This window comes from Talpa europaea, assembly GCF_964194135.1.
Source record: "Talpa europaea genome assembly, chromosome: 10".
Classification (NCBI taxonomy): domain Eukaryota; kingdom Metazoa; phylum Chordata; class Mammalia; order Eulipotyphla; family Talpidae; genus Talpa; species Talpa europaea.
Window position 1 is genome coordinate 64,788,863 of NC_140077.1, and position 24,455 is coordinate 64,813,317.

A 24,455-nucleotide genomic window follows, 5' to 3' on the forward strand; every position below is an offset into this window, starting at 1 on the left:
GGGCGTCCGCGCTGTGGAGTTGCGGGGTGGGGGGGGGGAGTTTCCCGAAGCCTCCAGGAGGACGACGGGGACCCTTGCGCGCCGGGCTGGACGGCTCCTTGGTTTGGCCGCGCACCTTTTCCTGCCCACACCTACGCGAGCGCTAGCACCATGGCGGCCTACCCTAGGAGCTGTAACCCGTTCGACGACGACGCGGAGGGGGAGGGCGCCCGGCCTGACCCTTGGAAGGACGCCCGCGACCTCTCCGACGGGCCCCGCGCGCCCGCGGACCGGCAGCAGTGCCTGCGGCAGGAGGTCTTGCGCAGGGCCGAGGCCGCCGCCGCCAGCACCAGCAGGTCCCTGTCCGTCATGTACGACTCCGAGAGGATCGGAGTCGCCACTTCTGAAGTGAGTCTGTAGCAGTATGAGGCCGGATCGAGGCCAGTCAGCATTATCACACGGGTGAAGAATCTTTGGGGAATTTTCGAACGACCTAGAATAGATTCTTATACTTCAGTGACTTCGTGATTTTTAATAGTAACCTGTTAACTGGGCAAAGAGATGTACATCTTGAAAGAGGCCGTTTGCCCCCCACCCCGGGATTTCTGCTTAGCTGTTAGTCGGCTCAGTTGATGTTTTTTCCCTACTTGTAGTTCTAAGGTAAATTCCAAACTGGTCCAAGTAAGTAAAAATTCTGAACAGCAGAGCCTGGGTTAGAGAAATGGAGGGCCTGTCTCTTTTACATATACCCTGACTTGGGTTTCAGCGGATCCTTTCCAAGTGACCCAGGAGTGAGGATTGCTCAGGCTGGTGCCTGGAGCTTCAGAACAAATGGCCTGTGTCTTTCTCATCACTGACAGCTTTTCCACCTGGGAATGTTGAAGCCTGAGTAAGCTGTTGAGTAAGCCAGAGCCTGTTTGGTTGAGTCTAGGGCCTTATATTTACTTCCCAAATGCAAAATGCCCTAGGTGATGTGCGATTTGTGACAGTTGCTTCGATTTACCTTTGTTAATTATTCTTTACATCCACAAAAGATTTTTTTATACTATTTTTAATTTTATTTTTATATTCCCCATACAACTGCAATCCCCTTATTTTGACCCCAATCCCTCTTTCCCCCCCCCCATCCCCCATAGAGTGTCTCTGGTTCATAGTTGATTGTTGATTTTGATTTTTACTTTCTTGTAGTTATTCTTTTTCCTGGTCTCTTATTTAAGTTTTCTAGATTCCTGCTAGGAGTGAGACCATCCGGTATTTTTCTTTTTCTTTCTGGCTTATTTCGCTGAGCATGATCCCTTCCAGTTCCATCCATGTTGCTGCAAATTGCATGTGTTTAACTTTTTTGAATGCTGAGTAATATTCCATGGTGTATATGTACCACATCTTCTTGATCCAGTCATCTATTTTTGGGCATTTGGGTTGTTTCCAAAGCTTAGCTATTGTAAATAGTGCTGCTATAAACATAGGGGGGTGCAGGTGCGCTTTGAAATCGTACATCCGCAAAAGATTTTAGCTAGGACCTTTACTGAGGTTTTTTTTTTGTTTGTTTTGTTTTGTTTTTTTTTTTTAAGGTACTACACTCTCTTCAGCCTACTAATGGAATGGTTTTGTTGAGGCAGAGAGAAAAGTTTTTTTAGGCTTAATAGTAGATTACTGACATGCACTAATAATTCATCTTAAGCATTTGTAGCTTTGATTTTAATGCTGCAAGCTGAAGTGTATTCCTTCTTGGGTCTCTTTGTAATTATTTTCTCAGGCAAGGTACACTTATGGTCTTGGACAGTTTTGAGGTATATTGATTAACTTCTCAAAGGGGCATCTTAGTCATTTCCCCATTGCCACCTTCTTGGATTATTCTCCTTCCATACTTCCCCCTGTTGTATTATCCTTCGCTGATCAGCCTTCCTATCATCAACCTCGTTGGGAAAGTTCAACTATTCTTACATCTCATATCTACTGGCTTCCAATTTCGAGTAAAAATAAAAAAAGTGTTAACTTAGATATGGGAGAAATGCCTGAGAGTTTAGGACCCTGGTGGAGGGGTCACTTGATTGAGGGTTCCAGAGCCAAGGAAGTCAAGTAAAACTGTTGGAAGAAACATTTTTGGAAACTGTGAGAACATTTGAAGTAGGTAATCAGAATGACACAAAGTGGGGTATCATGGCAGAGGGTAAACTTGAATCTGACTTTTAAAGCTAATTCTTAGACGGGAGGACTAAAGTGAGAGAGAAAAGCAATAATCCAGCACTGTAACTCCTGGGTTCCTGAATGGGATGACAACATGCATTCAAGGAAAAGTCAGGGGGAGGCAGCTTAGGAACTTTCACTGTCAAAGGTTCTGTTCTCTTAATTAACAGATGTGAGTTATTTAAGGTTGGATTGTGGTGACATGTCCCATGCTACCCCCAAAGGTTCTTTTTCCTATGCAGTGGGAACTATAGGAGCAGACACAGTGTGGCATCTCTGGTCTCTGAGGATTGGCCCAGCCCTTAAATCATGACTGGGCAGGTGACAGGCTTTCTCATCAGCATGATTACACATTGAATTTTTCCAGGCTTGAATCAGTTCTCAATTATCAGAGGCCCTGGGAGGCAGTAATGTCCAGCACCCCTACAACATCCCGCTCCATACTCTCCTAATCATCTTAGAATCACTCCCATCACAATTCATTCCCCTTAGAGGGGAGGGGAAAGATGGGCATTCTTCCTGCCAATCAGTACACAGGGAAGTTCATAGCAGGCCCAGCAGACCAGTCACCCCTACTCATCTCCCAGCTTAGATGGTGCCTGCCAAACACCCAGCATATGCCAAAACATGACAAATTTCTATAGAGGTTTAGGAGTTTACAAGTAATTTTAGGTTGAGAAGATCATAATTCAATCCCAACTTGGCAGAAATAGGAAAATTATGTCAAATCTCCTCTAGGAAAGGAAGTAGGAAAATCATGTCAAATCTCCTCTCTAAGAAAGGAAAGCTACCCTTCTCCTCTTGTGAAACCTGGTAAAGTTTGTTTCTCACAGAGACTTTAGCCATAGGTCATGAGAGATGACCAAAAGACAGATGAGAAGTAGTCAGGGCAGAGTAGGTGGAAGCTGCCTGGCCTGATAAAACACAGTACTGAACCATAGAATTGCAGGCCACTCATCTCTTCCTCTGCTTGGCAAGCGTGTTTTTTTTCCTTTTACCTCTTAGTTTTTGTGAGGAGATAATCCAATCATTTGGTTGAAAATTAAAGGCATACAGAAGGATATAAAATCTCTCACCCCTCTGTCCTCAGGGCTACCAGTAGCCGTCAGTTTCCTCACTGTCCTTGTGGAGATAATTCTGTGTATAAAGACAGAATGGTTAGCACCTTGCTTAATAGGATTGAAGGTTGTTTGTGGTAATATATAATGAACTTTTTTTTTTAATGATTGTGTCGTATTCCATTGAATACATGATTTCTGTTTATGTAGCCAGTGTGCTAATGATGGACATTTGGGTCATTTGCACCTTTTAGTAAGACTCTTTTTGTCCTGCTTGGATGTAGTTTTTGTACTCCCTTTCACCATCCCAGCTGAGACCTGCCTGTCCAGGATGCTATGTGTCCTCTTTGGCTACTCCAGTGAAGTGTTCTGGAGTCTAGAATCTTAATTCTGGGAAGACCAGCAACAGATGTTAGGCTGGGGCCTAAAAGGGCTAGCATGGTAACATCAGTCAAAAGGGAGTGCTGTTTGGATTTGGTAGGACTCAAACAATGTGAAGCAAGCAGACCAAGGGGTACCCCTAACTTGCACATTCTAAAGGGGGCCAACTATCCACGCACACAAAGACAAAGTGCACTTTCAATGTAAGAGAATAAGAGAATTGTTTCCCAGTAAAATATCACAAAATTACTCTTCCCCTCATGGGTAAATGCCCAAACCAGGTTGGCCCAAAGCTGCTAAGGCCTGAAAACTTGCCACAAGTCTAAGGCACCTTCTGGCAGGCAACCCTGGAAAGTAGGAGAAAAGAACAAAATCAAAGTACAAATCAAGGTAACAGCTGCCATTGTCAGCCTCCCCATGGGTCTCTCACCCATACATCTTAAGTTCTCTACATACATGTCTTTCCTCCTTGTGTCTCCTCTAAGTCTCCCAAGTTCCTGGTACAAGCCAAGAAGCAAGCGAGCCCCCCTTCTCCATGTGTCTGTCCCTGTCTCTTCACCTTCTTTGTTACATGGCTTGATGTGGATGCTTAGCTCCACCCACCATTAAGTGGGGCAGGAAATTATACCTCCCCTAACAGTGGAGATGTCTCTGTAACAGATGCACTTGGTGGCCCAAGCCTGCATGTCCTGCACATCATTTCATATGGAGGATGGGAGGGTCATTCGTCTTCTCAGCATCCTTCCACACTCAACAGTTTCTCTGAAGCCACACAGGGCATTTGGTTCAGAGGTGGATGAGAGGAGAACACACTTCCTTATCTAGGAACCAAGGACATCTGGCCATTCTCTCTAGGTTTCCCCATAATTTAGAGGGTGATGCCCACATTCTCTGGGAAGCTGATCTTGGAGCAGACCCTTCCCCACTCCAAATGAAGGACTGTAATGACCAGACCCATACTCCAAGGCAGCTTGTGATCATTCTATTAGTAGGCAGACTGAGGTGCACCCAAAGACCCCCCAAACTTGCATGCTCAAAATAGGTTTGCCACCTGCCACACAAAGACAAAGCATATTCTCAGTGTGCAAGAGCTTCAGTAGAAAAGAACTTCAATGGAATTTATGCAATAGAGAGAAGAAAGGATGATAGTTTCCAATAAAATACCCAAAGTTACCCATCCCCTTTTGGGTAAATGCCAAGCCAAACAGGGTTGGCTCAAAGCAGGGCCGCTGAGACCTGAAAGCTTGCCATGAGTCTAAGGCACTTTCTGGCAGAAAACCATAGGAAAGGGGCAGGAGGAGCCAGGAAAATTTGGAAGGAAAGGAGCAAAATCAAAGTAGTCAAGGTAAAGGCTGCCATTGTCAGTCTCCCCATGGGTCTCACCCACATGTCTTTCAAGTTTCCATCCATTAACCCTAATAATACTCTGGTACAAGGCCAAGAACTAAACATGGCTTCTTCACCTCTCTCTCTGCTCCACGGGCCTCCTCCAAGTCTTCCCCCAAGTCCTTTTTATCTTCCCCTCCTGCTCAGCTCCACCCTTCATTAGGTGGGGCAGAGAACATAAACCTCCACTTTTTAGATTACACTGGTAAGAGTAATGAGGAAGCTAGAGTTCTTAGCACAGCCCTGTCCTGACACACTAGCTGATGGAGGGGAAAGACAGCTGGTAGGTTAAATAATTCCCAAGTAGGTCTCTATCTCTAAATGTCTGGCAGAGAAGCAATCTTTTGCTCAACTTTCTGTCCCCCACACATCTCTGTATAATGCCTTGTACATAATGGGTGCTCCCCGAGTAGTTGCCAAGTGAATAAATGACCTGGGGAAGGGAAAGAAAAAGAAAGGAGCAAGGAGAGGCTCTTTGAGGTATGGAGGAGAGATTAAGACAGGAAGAATAAATTGAGCTGTGTATCTTTAGTTAAAATTGAATTTCTATTTTAATTAATTTTTCATAAGAGATCAGTGATTGGATTAGACTATTAGAAAGTTCTGGGATCCCAGGCAAACATGCCTCACCAGAGCTGTGGCATCTGGTCATATCTGCTGCTCCTTCCTGAAATGTCCACTGACAGCCACCATGTTGTCTTAAGGGACCTTAATATGCTAACCAGGTAATGTGCTGTGAGATGCTGAGGAACTCTCTCTAACATTCTGCCTGTGAAGTGGTTGTGAAAGTGGGGGGTGGTACTGAGAGGTGGTGTTTAGGAGTCCCTGAAGCCACACTCATGTTCAATGATTTCCCTAGAAAGATTCATTGGTTGTGTTTTATTACAGTGAAGGACTCAGGTAAATCTTCAAAGGAAAAAGGCTTATAGTGCAGTTCAGGAGAGAGCTTCCAGCTTTCCAGTTGTGTAAACAACACATACTCTCCCAACGAAATTGCCAACCAAGGAAGCGCACCCATACTTAGGGGTCCAGAGATTTTATGGGCAGTCCATCCAGGTATAGCTGACTATCTGTCTACCCCCATCTACCCCCACCCAGTTGACCTTGGTCTCCAACCCCTCCAGAGATCAGGCTGATACTATATAGCCTAAGGCCCTCATCATCAACTGTCTGGCCTGCCCTAAGGATTTCAGTAGACAAACACCCCCTAACAGGGTGACCCAAGGAGTAGGAGTCCAGACCTACTGACATTGTTCCTCTACTGAACCTGCACACAAGCAGTGCGAGGCGCCAGCATTACAGCCTCTGACCTTGGTAGTTTGTCATGCACCCTGAGACTCAGGTAAGTCTGAGTCTCTCCATGTTTTGAGTCCTCTCCATGTTTGGCTGCTGCCACTGCAGTGAGAGTGAGCCCTGGGTTTGAGCCTGCTCTCACGTTTACATCCTTTCAGTCCATGTGCATGCTACTGATGTTGGAAGGGGAGCAGTATAGCAGTATAGGGAAATTTCAAGTCTCTAGATTCAATTTATTGATTCCACATTGACCTCTGCCTATTATTCAACTTCTAGGTTTAATTAACAGCTTAATACAAGAAACTTAGTACTGACACCTTTCACTCAGGAACTTGGATGTGCTTGGTCAAGGAAGACCTGGCTGCCATTATGAGATGTATTGGCTTTGAAGGTTTGAGATATGGGATGCCTGCTGCCCTTTAGCACCACTTCCCTTGGTGATCCCTGCTGAGTCCAGCCAGGCCTTCCCATCTGCTCCCCTTCCACCCTCAACACACACACGGTTCCGCTTCCTTTCTCACTTCCCCCAGCTGGCTGTGCTGTGACACCCAGACCCTGCACATGCTGCTCCCTCTACTCAGAATGTTCTTGCCCCACCCTGACCCTTTGACTCCCTAACTTCTTAGCTTTCAGTTTCTCACCCCTTCAGGGTAAGGGAGCCTTCCCTGACCCCGTACCCCTTAAGCCAAGTAAGGATCCTCTGTGAGGGGCACTCTCCCAGGCAGTATCTATCGTGTGTGTGTGTGAGATGACTTCTTTTTGTGAGCCCCAGGAGCTGATGTGATGACTTCTTTTCTGTGAGCCCCAGTACTCTCAGTAAAGACCCATGCCCTTCCCTTGGGATCCCAGCACTACAGTGCTGTCAACAAATGAAAAATCAGATTGAACTTCACTCCTCTCACTCCGCTAGACTGTAAGCTCCATTAGGGCAGAGATTTGGAGTTCTTTAGTTTATCTCTAAATCCATCACCCCTGGAATGGTGCAAGGCAGAGAATAAGTGCTCAGTAATATCTGTTGGCAGATACCTTCCAGCACCTCAAAGAGCATTCTGTGTTTTCAAAGAGCATTCTGCTAGCTGTGATTCCTCACAGGGCCCTTCAGCCGGGTCTGCAAGGCCAGAGTCACCTCACAGAGCTTTGTTTGCCCTCACAGGGTCTTTAACTGTCTTGTTTTCTGCTTTCTCTTGCTCTATTGATAATCCCTTTACCTCACAAAAAGCCCCAAGTCAAAGAGAAATTGAGACACTCCCTCTCTTGTGTTTACCATTAATATTGTACCATGGCCCAAACAAATTTTTCTCCCACTATCTTCTTTTCCCACTTTAACTTTAGACTATTCCCTTTGGAGCTCACGAGAGTGGGGTGAATCAGCTGTCCAACACCTGAGCTAAGCATTTTGTTTGCCCTCTACACCGAAGCCACTTTTGGGATGTATCCCCCTTTTGTGGGGACGAGAGTATGCCTTCATAATGGCAGGGGTGCAGAACCAACTGGCCAGTTCCTGCTTTCTTGGTGTCCTGGGGTTTGCTTGGTTGAACTCTTCTTTCCCATTGGTTAGAACTAGGTGACAGAAGTACAGAGCCTGGTGCTTTCCCTGCCTCTGGGAGGAGATTTTAGCAGGCAAAATTCCTCCTCTGCTGGCCTCCTGAACAGCAGATCACTCCTCGTGAGCACCAGTTTCCAGCATGCAGAAACTTCCAGACAAGAATAACACTTAACTGTCTTCAACTTCCATTCCTGCCTCACACACCGGACAAGCCACCCTGACATGTTTCTCTGTGCTTCTTTCATAAAATCTAGATCAGACACTTGGATTCCTTACCAAATCATCACAGTGAGGTAGTCCTAAGAGTTTGGGACACTATGTCACTTCGGAACATAAGAAAATAAGATCTCACTGTGAATTGGGAATGTTTTATCAGCTGCTTGTTACTGCTGTGACTCTCCAAATCTAGATGGAAGGAGGAGGGAGAGTGGTTCCTGCAATGAGCCCAAATGGGAAAGCTCACTGTAAAGGAAGCTGAAGACCTGCCCCCTAGTGAAACAGCTCAGTCCTGGCCACCACTTCCACCCTCTGCTGTCCTCAGTGCCTGGGTGTCAGATTCTTCTGTAGCTTGTGGAATAAGCTGGGTGGTACTGGACTGTTAGAAATATATCAACCAAAAAAACATGAATGGAGAAAATCATTTCAGTCCTACTGTATACCTCTGCTTTGTTCCAGAAAAGACATACCTCAGAATAGACTTAGAGATGACAAACTTGAGGTGTTGGAAGAAGTAGATACTTCAGATAAATTAGCAACTCTTTTTTTTCTTATAAAAATTAGCCCCTGCAGGATTTGCTTGACATATTGAAGGACACTGTCCCAAAAATATTTTTCTTTTTACTCAAAAAAGCCTAATAGTTTCTTCAGATACATCTTATGAGTTTGTGAAAACATTTGAATGTTAAAACTTTAAAGCTCATCAGTTCTAAATTTATTTCCAGTAAAAAAATAGAACCTTATAGAAAATTGAACCAATGTTTTAGCTTCCTGCCCATGCATTATACTTTTAAATTTTATCCACTAAACATTAAAAACTCAAGTTATACATCAGGCTTCTAAATGCCTTAAAAGTCTTCTACTAATACCTTAATATCTAAAGTGAACTCTGACAAACCTATTGTATATAGTTTTCATTTCTGTCTTCCAAATTTCCAGGGTGTTTGTTTAAAATTGTTCATGATTTTGATTTTAGGTGTGGAGAAAATATCTCTAGTATTTGCACAGTAAAATAATTGCTGAATGACAGTTAGATACAGGGTTAGAAGATTTAGAGCAAGGTGACTTAGGGAAGGGGCTGCCTTATGAACCAGAAAAGAAAAGCTTTATGTCTTCAGACTGGAAGGACACAAAGGAAATGAAAGTTCGGGCCAAAATTTTGAAGGAAATAATCCATAAATTTGAAAGGAAAATCAAATAAAGGAAGATGGTAGTATGTTGCTGGTGTTACATTCACATCCACAGCCAGAGCATCAGTTCTCAAGTACTAAGGGCCAGACTGTCCCTGTGGCAGAGCGTTATTCACAGGAGCAGCTGCTCTGATTCAGGCACCACAAGCAGGCCTTTGCCTCATGTGGAGCATACCTGCTGTAAGGAAAACTAAAACAGGGAGGGAGTGGAGAGGGCCACTTGAGGCTGGAAGGAGTTCTACTTTTAGAGAAGGTGTTTAGGAATTGCTTCTCTGAGGATGTGCCCACAGAGTGGGAACTCAAATGAGGAGCATAACAGACAGAGAAAGCAGCACATGCAAAGACCTTATGTATGACAGGGTCACTGTTTTCATAGGTTTTAAAGCTGAAACTGATGGGCTGGAATCAGACATTAACAGGGCCCAAAAAGAACCCCAGAACTTGATCTGTGAAATAGTTTGAAGATGTGACCAGGACCAGGTGGCTCAGGTGGCCCCATCGAAGATCGATGTGTGGGGAGGACTAGAGAGGGCCCATGTCAGTTCAGGCCCTACACTTACTCCCACAGGTGCATTTCATCCATCTTAACGTGCTTCTATGAGCCAACCTTAAATAGGCAAGGGAGATCAGGACTCAGGAACAAATAAGAAAAGGAAGCTAGTAGAAGTAGGGCAGGGAAAGAGACAAAGGGCCATGTTGTCAGAAAGTATAACTTTCTCCCTACAAATGACAGTGTCTGTCTCTCTGGGTACTCAGGGTTTATGAAGAGCCCACCACGTGTGGTCCTTTCTTATTATGTGTGGTACAGCTGGGACAGGACTACAAATATCTATAATGCCTTTGCCCCTCATTTTCCCCAGGAGCTTGTCCGTCAGCGAGGAGTCTTAGAACACACAGAGAAGATGGTGGACAAGATGGATCAAGATTTGAAGACCAGCCAAAAGCATATTAACAGCATTAAGAGTGTATTTGGGGGGCTTGTGAATTACTTCAAATCCAAACCAGCAGAGACATCAACTGAACCAAATGTTACCCTTGCACCCCCAGCCAACAGCAGGTGAGTGGGTCTTCAGTTAAGTCCATATGAGGTAGCAGAAAATGAGATTTTGTCTAAGTGGCCAAGACTTTCAGGCTACATCTGGTATCTGAAAGGAATCCTAGATCTGTGTAAGCTATGCATTAGCAGATTTGTCTTCAAACATTTTGAAACATTTCTCTAGTGCTCCTGATTATATTCATTTGATTGATACTTAGTGTGCAAATTCTTCATATAGTTTGTCTTAGCAATAACTGCTCCAATAATTGTGACTCCGATTATTTAAGAAAAAAATGTTCACTGCAGAAAGCTTACTCATTTCACAGAATTTTTAGTCTTTATATCCACCTTTTTCATATCTAATCCTTTTTTCCCATTGATTATCATTTTAAAATAAGATAATACTTTTCTGAAAGTTTTCACCAGAGTGGCCTCCCTGGTGGCACAGGGGTTAAAGTCTCAGTGCTATCAAGCTAGCACCAGCTACTGCAGCATGAGTTCAATCCCTGGCCAGGGAACTGACCCACATGGTGCAGCAGGCCTCTCCTGTTTCACCTGCTGCTCCCCTCAGCGGTGTATTTCAGTAGATCCACCTGTTCTGCTCCCCACTTTGTCTTTGGTGAATCCTCTCATCCCTCCCAAACCCACCCCCCACACCACCCCCACACCTCTGGCCTAGACCCCAGTCCTTGTATGTATAAATAAATAAAATAAATCTTTTTTAAAAAAAGTTTTCACCAGAGATATGATAAAATCATACATGGCATTTTGGAGAACTTGTTTTTTTTTTTTTTAATTTATTTATTTATGCATACAAGAACTGGGGTACAGGCCAGAGGTGCGGGGGGTAAGAGGATTCACCAGAAACAGAGGGGAACAGAACAGGCAGATTGACCGAAATACACTGCTGAGGGGAGCAGTGGGCAAGTCAGGAGAGGTCTGCTGCACCATATGGGTATCTCCCTGGCCGGTGGCTGCAGTTAGCTTCATAGGTTGCACCTTAACCCCTTGCGCCACCAGGGAGGCCCTGGAGAACTTGTTTAAATGTCACATATTCAGAGACAAAAGAATTGAATTTCTGCTAAATTAGATTGCTACTATTCATGGCAGATCATTGTTTCTTTTTAATTACAAAAATAAGATAGCCTTATTATGGAAAATATTATACCTTACCTGCCATGACATAAAAATGTAACTTTAGTTTCTCCCTTTATTTTTTTTTGACTTCTAGTCCTTTTTTTTATTTTTTTATTTATTTTTTACATCGTTCTTCACTTTTTTACAATGTATGCTTTCTCATCTCAGTTAGTTTTTCCCTTTATAAGTGTTTTCATAGTTGTAATCAGACATTCCTTTGGTTTTGGAGCTTGCTTCTTCCATTTAGCCCAGAAAAATGTTTGCTGTTTTGTTATTACATGAGTTTTCATTACCATCTCTCTCTTACTCTCTCTTTTAATTCTAGAGTACAGAACTACTTTCTAAGAGGTATTTTTTAAAGCTGCATAACTGATACACAACAAAATGTGTGCATCTTAACTGGAAAGCCGATGACTGTTCGCATGTATACACACCTGTGTGACCACAGCCCAGATCAGGATGTAGGATACAGTAAGGAAAAAATTAGGAAATTATTTCAAGCTCACAGTGGGTCTATGGAGAAACGAATGCAGGGAAAGGAGCTGGTAGTGGGAACAAAAAAAGAACAGGCAGGGAAAGTTGTTGGCACTTATAAAAAGGGAGCTGCAGGAAAGAGTACAGCCAGTTAGGAGGCCCTGCACCCCTTCCTGCACTCATTTCCACTTTAACCTTAATTTCAAATACCTGTCACTCTTTGCCCCTAACTGGAATTTGTTCTTCAACATGCAAATCAAAAAGATACTTTGCTTCTAATTTTTGGCCCATGTAATTACCATAGGACTTTTGGACTAAGATACCATTCACTTTGGACTAAGATACCCACTTCACGTGAGCTTAGCAGTGGAGCCAGTCCTTAGAGAAGTGGAAAGCTGGCAAGTTTGTGATTATGCTTTCCTAAATCTTCCATGCCTCTTCCCAAAAGCTTCTTGGGGTTCTTGTCCCCTTACCCAGTCATGATCACACTATAAAAGCCTTTGCGGTCCTAGGAGTTCCTGGAACATCTTGGAAACCCAAGGCCTTCCCAACAAAAGCACCCCAATGGTGAGGCAGCTGGGGTCATTTCACTGAGATGGGCTTCGTGGTGCCTAGCATTATATACCCACCTGGCCTTCTACCCGTAGAAGTGGGTAACTGCATTGGAGTGCATTGAAGGGGCCCTTTGCACCTTTGTAAGAGAAGCTGCCCAAGTGGTGTTGTATGGGGTCCTTCCTTCATGTTCCTGAGCGCCCACACTCTGCAGGCCTTGCCTCTGGCTGGGAGATGAAGCTGTAGGAGTGAGGTTCATATGTGGGGAGAGAAGGGGAGGTGGAGGAGAGAGTGAGCAGTGATGCAGTAGAGACCCATTTGAAGAGGTGTTTGGCTCTGAGGATTGGGAAGCTGACCTCTTCATGGAGTAGAGGTTGCATGGGGGTCTGCCAGTTGAAGGAGAGGGTAAAGGACAAACACGTGGCAATCAAAGCATAGGAGAAGCTGGGATGAAGGATGACATTTGGCTATTATACGACTGAGCCCATTAGGCTTTTGACATTGAGGTGAAGATATAACCTGTGAGTTCTTAAATCCCTAAATTTGCAAAAATCATTGTAATGTATAATTCTATAAAATACAGCAAATTGTAAGTAAAATTTTTGTGACCCCATCATAGTCTTTAATCCATAAATACAGGAATGTTATTTCAAAGCTTTTAAAGTAAGTTTCTCCTAGTCAAACTTCTGTTTAGTCATTCATTTCCTGTGTGCATCCTTATCTCACAAGCCCTTTGGCCCTCTCTGAAGTTTTATTTGTCCCGTGATAAGCTATTTTTTCTTGCTGACAAAGTATCATAAGCTGCTTGTTCTAATTTCCATTAGGCTCATGATCATTGATTTAACCATCCCAAAATTTGAAACTCTCTATCTTAATCAAGACTTATTCTGACCAAAAACTACCCTTCCATTAGACTTTTTCCTTTTCTTATCACTTCTATCTTGTCTCTAAAATTAGCTTTTTTGGGGGGGAAGCCATTTTCCATAAACCAAATTTTTCTGCTTAAAGTATTGCCAGTGTGTACATAAGAGCACATGGGAAATCAGCTTTGGGCTGTGCAGGCTGGGTGGTCGTGGCCAGGCAGGCTCGAAAATCACAGATCTCCCTCTTATAGCCAACCCAACAACCTGTAGGCTCACAGTCATGCTTGGAGAAACCAGCTGTGCTCAGAAACCGCAGAGCTCCCTCTTCTAGCTAACCCAGCAACATGTGGGCTTACAGTCATGCTTGGAAAAACCAGCTGTGCTTTACAGAACTTCATTTGCTGCTTCTGAGTAACACAATCCTGTTACCAGTTACCAGGCTCACCATGGAGCAGGCTCACCATGGAGCTGGAACCTGCAAAACCTTTAGCCTAAAAGAGTCCAGGCTTTCTCTTAATGGACAAGGAGAGATACATGTCATGATAATGTTAGAAAGATGCCCAACAACCATGGAGGGCAGGAAGGGTAAAGGTTGGAGAGGTTAGGGGTTTATTCCTGTAAGAACAGAGTGGCATAACACAAGGAAGGGCTGTATTTCTAGGATCCATGGGGAATCAAGAAGGCATTTGGGGGCCTCCCCGGTGGTGCAGCGGTTGAGCACTGGGTTGCAAAGCTGCCCGCAGCCTCTGCGGCGCCGGTTCGATCCCCGGCTGCTCCCCGGCCACCACAGGAGGGTCCCACATGGCGCGCAGACCTCTCCTGCCGCCCGCTGCTCCCCTCAGCAGTGTACTTCGGTCCTTCTGCCTGCTCTGCTCCCCGCTCTGGCTCTGGTGAATTCTCTCACCCTCCCGCGCTTCTGACTGTACCCAGTGCATGTATAAACAAAACAAACAAACAAATAAATAAAGCATGCCTCTATAAAAAAAAAAAAATTAAAAAAAAAAAGAAGGCATTTGGATTGTGAGAGTGGAGCTATACAGAGGGAGGGAGGGAAAAAATAGAGAATTGTGAATCCCAGCTTGGTTGATAAGTGTGCAGGCTGCTTTTCAGTGAAGGTGAAGCAAAGCAGACTGTGTAGGAGTCTCAACTCAGGGATGGGGGCTGAGGGATTTAATGGAATGTCAGGTGCAATCTGAGCTTCTCTGGGTTGCTGAGAAACCACTGACTACAGCTAGAGCTGACAAACTTTGTGGGCCAGGAAGCAAAATCAAAGATAATTTGTGGGGACTTACCTATCAAGAGGGAAAAAAAAGTGGCAAAATTCAAAATATGAAAATAATAACAATTTGGGTACAATTTTTTTGATATTATTGAGAAGAAAAAACTCATTGAGGCTAAAAGTTAGTGTTCCTGTCATCTAATCTGTTGCCGTCTATAAAGGCCATTCTCTGCCCACAGTCATATGAAGTCAAGTGGTGGGCAGGATCTGGCCCTCATGTCACAGTTTGCTGGCCCTGGTCTAACTTACCCATTTGATCACATAATGCCTCCCTTCCACTTGGTCTTGTAAAGGGAGGGCCACTAACTAGATTGTATTCTTATAAAGCAGATGTCTTGGAAGTTTATTGCTGTATGACTACGGGGCTCATCTCCCAGGAGGTGCTGATGAAATTCCTGCTTGGGTCACAGGAGCTTTGCACAGAAGAGGCATTTGATTTCAACAGCTAGGCACTGCTTGTGTGGGCGTAGGTGTTTTTCCTTTTTAAAACGTTCCTTTTTTCTTAACTTTTGTCCAAAGATTGAAAGAAGCCATAAGTACAAGTAAAGAACATGAGGCAGAGTACCAGGCCAGCCATCCAAATCTCAGGAAGCTGAATGACTCAGGTCAGTGGGGACCCTGTGCTCCCAGCCACATTTGGATTCTCCGGGGAGACCTCTGGATTTAGTGTTAGCCCTGAATAGTGGGAGTTTGGAGGGGCTCCACAGGCTAGGTAAAGGATTAGGAACCCAAAGCTGCTCTCAGGAACTGAAGTTGTGCTTCACAATGTCTCAACCCTCACTCTCCCATGGAGAGTAGAATGAGGAAGTGGGGGCCTACATCCCATTGAAAATGAACCTCCCTGCCACTTGTTCCTGCCCAATGTCTATCTAGATCTAAGTTAATATATACCATACCAGTTAAAGTCCCCTTAATTTCTTAAAAATCATATCTTCCAGGCTCAGGGTTATACTTCTTTAGGTTATGAGAAGCCTGGGTTTTACCCTGGGCTTTATATATTTTTTGTTTCTCCCATTTCTGTGGTTTTGCTTTTCCAGGCTCTCCTGGCACTATAAAGGCAAATGCAACAAAATTCCTGTGGTGGGTAGACTAATGACCCCTTCCCAGCAAGGAAGTCCACTCTCTAATCCCTGTGCGCCATGAATATGTTAGGTTACATAGCTAAAAGAGAAATTGTGTTTATAGAGGGAATCACACTTGCTGATCAGCTGACCTTGAGATGCTGACATTATCCTGGATTATTTAGTTGAGCGCAGTATAATCGCAAGGTCCTTTTTTTTTTTTTTTTTTTTTTAAGATTTATTTAGTTATACAATACCCGAGTTATGGGTCAGATGTGCAGGAGGGTGAGGGGATTCCCCAGAGACAGAGCAGGGAACAGAACAGGCAGACTGACGAAATACACTGCTGAGGGGAGCAGCGGGCGAAACAGGAGAGGTCTGTCGTGCCATGTGGTATCTCCCCAGCTGGCAGGGATTGAACCCGTGCTGCAGAGGCTGCAGACAGCTTCACAGTGCGGCGCTCAACTGCCTGTGCCACCAGGGAGGCCCGCAAGATCCTTTATAAGAGGAAAGGAAAGCAGAAAAACATCAGAATGAGAAGAAGGTTTGAAGATGCTATCCTGTTGACTTTGAAGATGCTATCCTGTTGACTTTGAAGATGGAAGAAGGGACCACCCCCTAAGGAATGCATGTGATCTTTAGAAGCTAGAAAAGGAAGCCTCCCTAGTTGGCGCAAGGGATTAAGAAGCAACCTATGAAGCTACCCACAGCCACTGCAGCATGAGCTACCCACATAGAGAGGGAGCTACCCACATAGAGCAGCAGACCTCTCCTGACTCGCCTGCTGCTCCCCTTAGCAGTTGTATTTCAGTTAGTCTGCCTGCTGTATTCCCCATTCTGTCTCTGGTGAAACTTCTCACTCCCTACACCTCTGGCCTGCACCCCAGTCCTTGTATGCATAAATAAGTAAATCTTTCAAAAAAAAAAAAGGCTAGAAAAGGCTAGGACTCAAATTCTCAAGAAGCTCCAAAAGAAGCGCAACTCTGTTGACACCGGTTCATTATCCTAATGACCCAAATTAGACCTTCAACCATAAGTTTGTGGTAGTGGTAGCAAGCCTGAGCAGGTGGAGAAGCAGTGTGGACAAGGTATATGCGATAGAATGTGTTTTGTGTCAGATGCTCCCATTCATATGAATAATGGGTCCAGAAATCTCCCTTATCTGGAAAGGAATGTGTGCCTCCTGAGGGCATGTTGGAATGATGCAAAAAGCCACATGCTTGCTGTGCCATCTTAAAGGCAAGTAGAACCTCCCACTGCCTTGGTAAACACAGCTAAGGATACCACTGATGGTGGAGCAGGTTCAGGGGAGACAGAGCCTCCATACAGCTCTTGAGTCTGGAAAAACAAAACCACACAAGAGGGAGAAACAAAAAACATAAAGCACAGGGAATAACCCAGGCTCCTCATAACCCAAAGAAATATAACTCTGAGCTTGAAAGATGTGATTTTTAAGAAATTAAGGGGAGTTTTAATTGGTATGGTGTATATTAACTTAGGAGAATAGAGAAAAAAATACAGTACTTCTATGTAGGGTGACTTTGCTAGGTTGTACTGAAGGAAAGACACTAGGTCTAGAAAAAGGTGTTTCCCCAAAAGATGTAAGCCCAGACAACAGGACTTTTCTGTGTGTTTAGAATCAACTTCAAGTTAGATTTCTTGGGGGGCAATTGTGCATTATTTAACCTTTTCCCCCTTGTTTGTTTTGTGTGAATAGAAAGACGGCATAGAAATAGATTTCAAAAAAAAAAATCACGGTCATCCTATTTCCATAACTAGATTTTGAAAACCTTGGCTTCAGACCTTGTCCCCCAGCCTTTCAGTTTCAGATCATTGCAGTTCTGCTGCCTTCATGTTACTTGTATGAATCTCTTTTTCTCTAGCTTGGGTGCCAGAGTCTTACCAAGTGACCTTAAGTTGAAGGTCTTTGATCTCCAAAGAGCTGCCTGCCCCCACCCTCCAGGAAATAGCTCTCCCTGCCCAAGTCTCCCTCCTTCTGCATGTTATCCCTTCCCACACTCTTTGAACAGCCTCACAATTAACCATTTTGTTCCTTCAACCCATTTTCCAAATTAAGATTAATTTTGTAAACAGAATGTCAAGAGATGTCTGCTAACTGATCTCCTGCTATTTCTTTCTAAACTCAGACTCCATCCCTGAAGGGGCTGGTTCTGCTATGAGTACCGAGGCTTACCCAAAGAACACATACCTTCGAGCCTACCACCAGAAGATCGACAGCAATCTAGGTAAAACTAGAAACTGCACCGACCTCCACCACTCACATTTGGAACACTTAGCTTCCAGACAGCTTGAGCCTAGCCCAGCCTGTACATCAATGGCCACATAGTTTCTCAGGACTTCAACCTGATATCTGCCTCTCCCTCACTGTATGTCAAATTCCACCTGACTCTTCATCTCACCCTCTTACTCTCTCTGAAGTTTGTTTACTTCTCTCCATCCCCATCTCTCCTTTGAATCATGACAGCAAGCAGGGTCCAGGATCCCAGAATAACTCCCATATGAATCAGGCACCAAAACAGAAGCCATCCACTGAGGAAGTCTTTGGCCACATTTTCTAGCTACATTACTAGAAATGGGATTGCAGAGTCAAGGAATAGAATCTGCCTTTTAACCATTAAAAGAAATCTTTTGAAAAATGAGACAGTGATTGTAGAGAATAAATTAAAGCAAGGAAAAGAAATTAAAAACCTGTAATTGTACTACCCACAGCTTATCACTGCTCCCCTCAATGTAAATGTCAACAGTAGACCTGTATGGCCAGTGTCCACTGGCAGCAGGGCAGAGGGCCCATCTCAGCACTCTCCATACATGGGCAAGCCTCCACCCAAACTCTTAACTGCCCTTTGCCCCCGGAGCCCAGGGAAACCCCAGGCAACCACCCCTTGCTTCTGTCCTCTGAACTCTGCCCTGGAGCCAAAGACTTCTCAGGCAAAAGGTACATCTGCTAGGATTGTACCATTTAAGAGACATACAAAAAGGACTTGAATGACCTCTGTCCTCCCCATCATAGGGTTTCCCTATGAAGAAGAGGTATCAGTGGCACCTGCTTGGAGTGAACAGAAGCACAGCCTACCACTAGGGGCTGTAGGTGGTTGGCTTGAGGCTTGGCAGTTAGGGAGTCAGCAGCATGCAGAGTGGTGTGGAGGAGGCCTGGGGTAGAACACAGAAGACTCCACCAGAGAGTCACCAAAGGGCATGCTCAGAGGCTAGTCCATCTGCTCTTGGCACGTTAATGCTTCTCTTTTTACACCTCCTCCCCTATTTGAGGAGCTGGTAAAAGTCCCCCTCTGACATCAGTAAAGGCTTGACTTTATGTCTTTTTTTTTTTTTTAAAGATTTATTTGTTTATTTAAAGATTTATTTATTTGTTTGTTTGTTTATTTATTTATTTATACAAGCACTGGGTACAGTCAGAAGCGCGGGAGGGTGAGAGAATTCACCAGAGCCAGAGCGGGGAGCAGAGCAGGCAGAAGGACCGAAGTACACTGCTGAGGGGAGCAGCGGGCGGCAGGAGAGGTCTGCGCACCATGTGGGACCCTCCTCTGGTGGCCGGGGAGCAGCCAGGAATCGAACCAACGCTGCAGAGGCTGCGGCCAGCTTCTCAACCCAGCGCTCAACCGCTGTGCCACCGGGGAGGCCCGACTTTATGTCTTTTTATCTCAGTGTAGCTATTTGCTTATTCTTTGTTGTCCAGATTGCCAACAAGCTTCCTGAGGCCTGGGGTGACATAACAGATTTTACTCTCTGGAATACAAGATTATAGATTTCAGTAAACTCAAGTATAGAACTGTTTTTTTAAATAATCTGATCCTGCTTAGATTTATGATGCCAGTGCCAAGTATTTATGTAGTCTGACTTTTTAAATCTATGATTAAATCTATGTTTTAATCTTATGATTTAGCAATAAGAAGACTTAGAAAAAGCACTGTTTCTTCTCTTCCCTCTGGCTTTCTCCTAGCCTGCTATTTCTAGTAAAGAAACAAAGTGTCTCTGGGCATGCCCCCACTGTACTTGCTGTGCACATGTGCTTACACACACATACACACAGAGGAACCTGGGGAAACAGTCTTAGTGCTCACCCTGGTTGTCTCTCCACCCACCCCCACCCCCACTAATTCTTACTTCTCTTTATGTCTCTGTGCTGAGTACACCTAAGGCTGACCATGTCCTTATAGAAGTCTTCTTAAAAACAAATATCAGATTGAGTTTTACAACTTTTTAAACATAAGGAAAATATTTATTATAAACAGAAAAGTGTAGGAGGGAAATAGAATGAGTTCAGAAGAAAACTGGCACCAGAGTGATTAGTTATGACGAGGCTGCTCCCAGAGGCTTTCCTCTTGCACAGGGGGCTCCAGGACCTGCCTCTCAAACATGGCTCCTCTTATTTTTCTACTCCGGATCCGTACTTGATTTAATTTTAGGGAGCCAGAAATGGAAGGAAAGTGGGCACTGTAAAGTGCTGACAACCAACATGGGAATTTTGCCTAAAGAGCAGGCCAGCGGGTCTATTAGGGACCAGCACACCTCTCCCCCTCGTACTTCCTGTTTTCCAGGTCTCTGCTTCTCTTTGCCTTAGGCATTCACTATCTTGCAATATACAGCAACCCACTAGAAGGTTAAAAGGCAGCTGAAAAATTATGTATATCTTATATACATTTTTAAAGATAGTAGAAGGACGAACACCATTTTTGTTAACAGTGGTTAAGCACATATTGCTTTTTATTGAATAAACAGATCAGATTTTTAATTTTTTAACATTTTTTTTATTGAACTACCGTTATTTTATATCCTTGTTCATTTTTTCACAATAAGGAATTTCTCCACTCAGGTGTGTCCACCATAGTTCTTCCACCTCCAGGTAACCCATAAGTCTCCACCACAGTTTTTTTTTTTTTAATTTTATTTATTTATGTGTAGAAGAACTGGGGTATAGGCCCCAGGTAAAGTGGGGTAAAAGGATTCACCAGAGACAGTAGGGAACTAAACAGGTGAATTTACTGAAATACACTGCTAAGGAAAGCAGGTGGCAAGACAAGTGCGATCTGCTGTGCCATATGTGGGATAGCTCCTGGCCAAGGATTGAACTCCAGCCAAAGTGGTAATAGTGCTGAGTCTTAACCCCTAGCCACCAGGAAGGCCCCAGTTTTGTTAAATTTTTATTGGAGTAATACTCACTTATAACACTGTATCAGTTTAAAGTGTATAGCATTATAAGTCAACATCTGTCTATACTACATTATAGTCTAGTTTCCATCAGTCATCATACAATTGCTCCCCTTTACCTGATTTTCCACCACCACTCCCTCTCCCCATCTGGTTATTACCACTTATTTGTTTTTATAACCTAAGAATTTGGTTTAGTTTTATTGTTGGTTTTGTTTTTGCTTTCCCGTTTTTAAGTTTCAGGTGTACAGCTTACTAGCTCAATACCTGTAATACTATACTATCACCACCAAAAGTCTGGTTCACATCCACCACTGTACAATTGATTTCTTTTACCTACTTTACCTGCTCTGCCCCCTATCCTGCCCCTCTACTAACCACCGTTCTGTTGTCAGAGCTAAGGTTTTGCTTTTATTGTTTCTTTTTTTTTTTTAAGATTTATTTATTCATGCATACAAGAACAGGGGTATAGGCCAGATGTACAGGAGGGTGAGAGGATTCACTAGAGACAGAGAGGAAAACAGAACAGGCAGACTAACCGAAACACACTGCTGAGGGGAGCAGTGGGCGAGACAGGTGAGGTCTGCCACACCATGTGGGTATCATGTGCCCACCCTGGCCAGCTGGGATCAAATCCACGCTGCAGAGGTTGCAGACAGCTTCACAGCACTGCGCTCAACTGCCTGCACCACCAGGGAGATCCTACTTTGTTTATCTTCCACATGAGTGAGAGATCATTTGGTATCTTATTTTGTTGTTCTTGTCTGAATTATTTTATTTAGCATAAACCCCTCAAGGTCCATCCATGTTGTTGCAAGTAGCAAGATTTCATCTTTTTTTGTTACTGAGGTAGTTTTCCATTGTGTGTGTATATACACCACATCTTTATCCACTTATTCATCAGTGGGACCTTGTAGATAATTTCCATATCCTGGCCACAGTGAACATAGGGGTGCATTTAGCTTTCAAATTAGTATTTAAACATTTTATTTTCATTTAAATGTATTTTAGAAAATGATTTTAGAAAGCCATAGAGTTTAACCTATCTCATGAGAAAAAGAATTGAATTACGTAAATGTTGCTGAGCTATGCAGTTCCTAATGCTCTGTTTGCTCAAACCTGTATGTCCTTTCCCTCTCCCACAGATGAGCTGTCCATGGGGCTAGGCCGACTGAAGGACATAGCCCTGGGGATGCAGACAGAAATTGAGGAACAAGATGACATTCTTGACCGACTCACAAATAAAGTGGACAAGTTAGATGTCAATATAAAAAGCACAGAAAGAAAAGTTCGACAACTTTAAAGACAGAAAGATTTCCACTCCCTTGTGATGAAGATTCACAAGATTCTTTAAACTCCTAAGAAATTTCATGTGTTATTTTAGTATTTAATTTAATACATGTTTGCAAATGTCATAAAAGAGTGGGTCTTAAGAGATGTTGTGATGAGGAAATGTGTGTCCCACTTTTTGTTTGAATTGAATGCTTCGTGTTTTAGTATGACCATAGTGGCCTGGCCCTGAGTATCTTGGACCTTTGATTACCATGCTAGAATGAGAAGAACAAGTTACATTTCTTATTTCAATGAGTATATGAAAAGTTGTGAGCAGAATTTCAATGTTAGAACCACCAATCTCTGTTTCTCCATTGGCTGTGTTTCTCATTTGTAGACCTGCAAGCCAAAGTGTTTAGGGATTCCATGTGCCAGATTTTTTAAAGGGCAGCTCCCTCCTACACCTTGGTTAGCAGTCATCATCCCACAAACACATATACTGAGCATATTGTGAATTCTCTTAATGCCTCAGAAAAGGGTCAGTGTTAGATTCGGTAAAAGAGGTGTTGGCATTGTTTGCTATTCTGTTGGCAGATGTCACCTCATGATGTGCATTTTAGTAGGAGTTACTTTGACTAACACTATTCCCTGTGACATCTGGGAATGTAAAGAATTGGGTAAGCCTTTCTTCCCCACATGTCCTCATCTCGCTCTGCCTATGGTTAGGAATAGATTCCCCACTGACTCAGGACTGCCTGGCTGATCAACTAAGGGCTTTCTGAATTGGGAATACAGCATCACACAGATGTGGCCTTCCTCCACAGAGCTCCACCCAAGACCTCTCCAGGGATCATCTGGACCAAGTTACAGGTACCTGGAGTCTTGGCCTATCTCTTCTTGCACTTCTACCAAGGTGATTTTACTCACTTGGTTCTCTGACACCCAATTTTAGGACTATTGTGCCACAAGTGATACTGACTTTGTATAGAAAGGTTTAAGACCAAAAAAAAATTTCACACACACAAATGTATATACACATATACATACACACACACAAACACACAAATAATCATTTTAACTGACCCAGCTTGTTCAACTGCTCTCCTTTCACTTAACAAAAGACTAATTAAAAGCATTAATTTCTGTGATTAAGTGAATTTCTTTGTGTTGGCACCTCAAACAAAATAAATGAAGCCACAAGACTCTTGTTTCTTTAAAAAGCAAATTAATTAGAATATTTTGAAGCCATGAAAGGAAGTGATTCTAGTAAGATAGGTTAGTCCAGAAACTTGAAACAGGACATTTCACTTTGAAATAGAGTGAAGAAAGGCACTTTGTGACCTTTGCTACTTTGATTTTCTGGCCCATTAAACAAAGTCTCCCAAAGCAAAGGAAAACTCTTTAACATGCTACAACAATGGATCAGTATTTATGTAGCAATTTGTTTGTGAGAGTCCCATCCTATAATGCATGACCTCCCTAAAAGTACCGACAGCCTTCATTGGCAGACACAACTTTCTGTCATGTATCGACCACCTCAGGGAATCTGATCCATCTGTGTTGTTATGTATGCCCCTGAATGTTAGGACATGATTAATGATCATCAAGTTTAGACATTTATCAAGTGAGCTTGTCATGACTTTTCATGATAACTGGCAAAAGGAAACATTTTAAATAGATACCCAACTAACACTAAACAAGGTCACAGAACTTTCAGCAAGAAGACTGCTCAAAGGCATGAAGCCAGAATAAAGAACAGTTCTATATACATTTCCACTCCTAATTTTTCTAGGTTTTACCTCTCTTAACACCTTCCTCCATGTAGGTTATAATATAACTGTTTCTGTTTATTGTTGTTTTGCATGGAGTGTCATACCTCAGACCTAAACTTACTTTTTCAAATAAATATATGTAAAGGCCACTGCCAAACATTCTCTTGAGAGGCCATCCCCTGTGTACATTGGGATTAGTGATTTAACTGACTTGAAGCGAAGTAGCATTTATTGTATATACTTTCCCTGTCTGTTGTTAGATTAATGGAGTCAACCAGCCCCCTCTTTTTTTTTTTTTTTTATACTTTCCCTGTCTGTTGTTAGATTAATGGAGTCAACCAGCCCCCTCTTTTTTTTTTAACCCTAAGCATATGGAGTGAGATTTCCCTCACATTTCTAGGAATTTGTCTTCCTCTGAAATATATTTCATTCTGTTATTTGAACATTTTAGGACCTTTGCCAGGATGTTTTCCATCATAAACTACATGCTAAACAGCAGCTTTTTTCTGCTGGATCCACATCCCTGCTCCCATGACCAAAAGGAACTGGTTGTTGATGCTACTTTATAAAGCAAAGTTGTTCACAT

General features: G+C 43.4%; 1 protein-coding gene across 2 annotated transcripts; it reads left to right on the top strand.

Moving 5' to 3' along the window:
• Window positions 1–150: 150 nt before the first annotated feature.
• On the top strand, window positions 151–22,128 carry SNAP29 (synaptosome associated protein 29; the record flags this gene model as incomplete). Of its 2 annotated transcripts, none has more annotated exons than XM_084245936.1 (5): window positions 151–387; window positions 10,097–10,293; window positions 15,097–15,197; window positions 17,786–17,884; window positions 21,971–22,128. In XM_084245936.1, 5 exons carry the CDS (start codon window positions 151–153, stop codon window positions 22,126–22,128), a joined length of 792 nt encoding a protein of 263 aa, XP_084102062.1. The 2 variants fall into 2 exon arrangements, with proteins under 2 accessions (XP_084102062.1, XP_084102063.1); XM_084245937.1 differs by having other exon boundaries at window positions 15,097–15,182.
• Window positions 22,129–24,455: the final 2,327 nt, after the last annotated feature.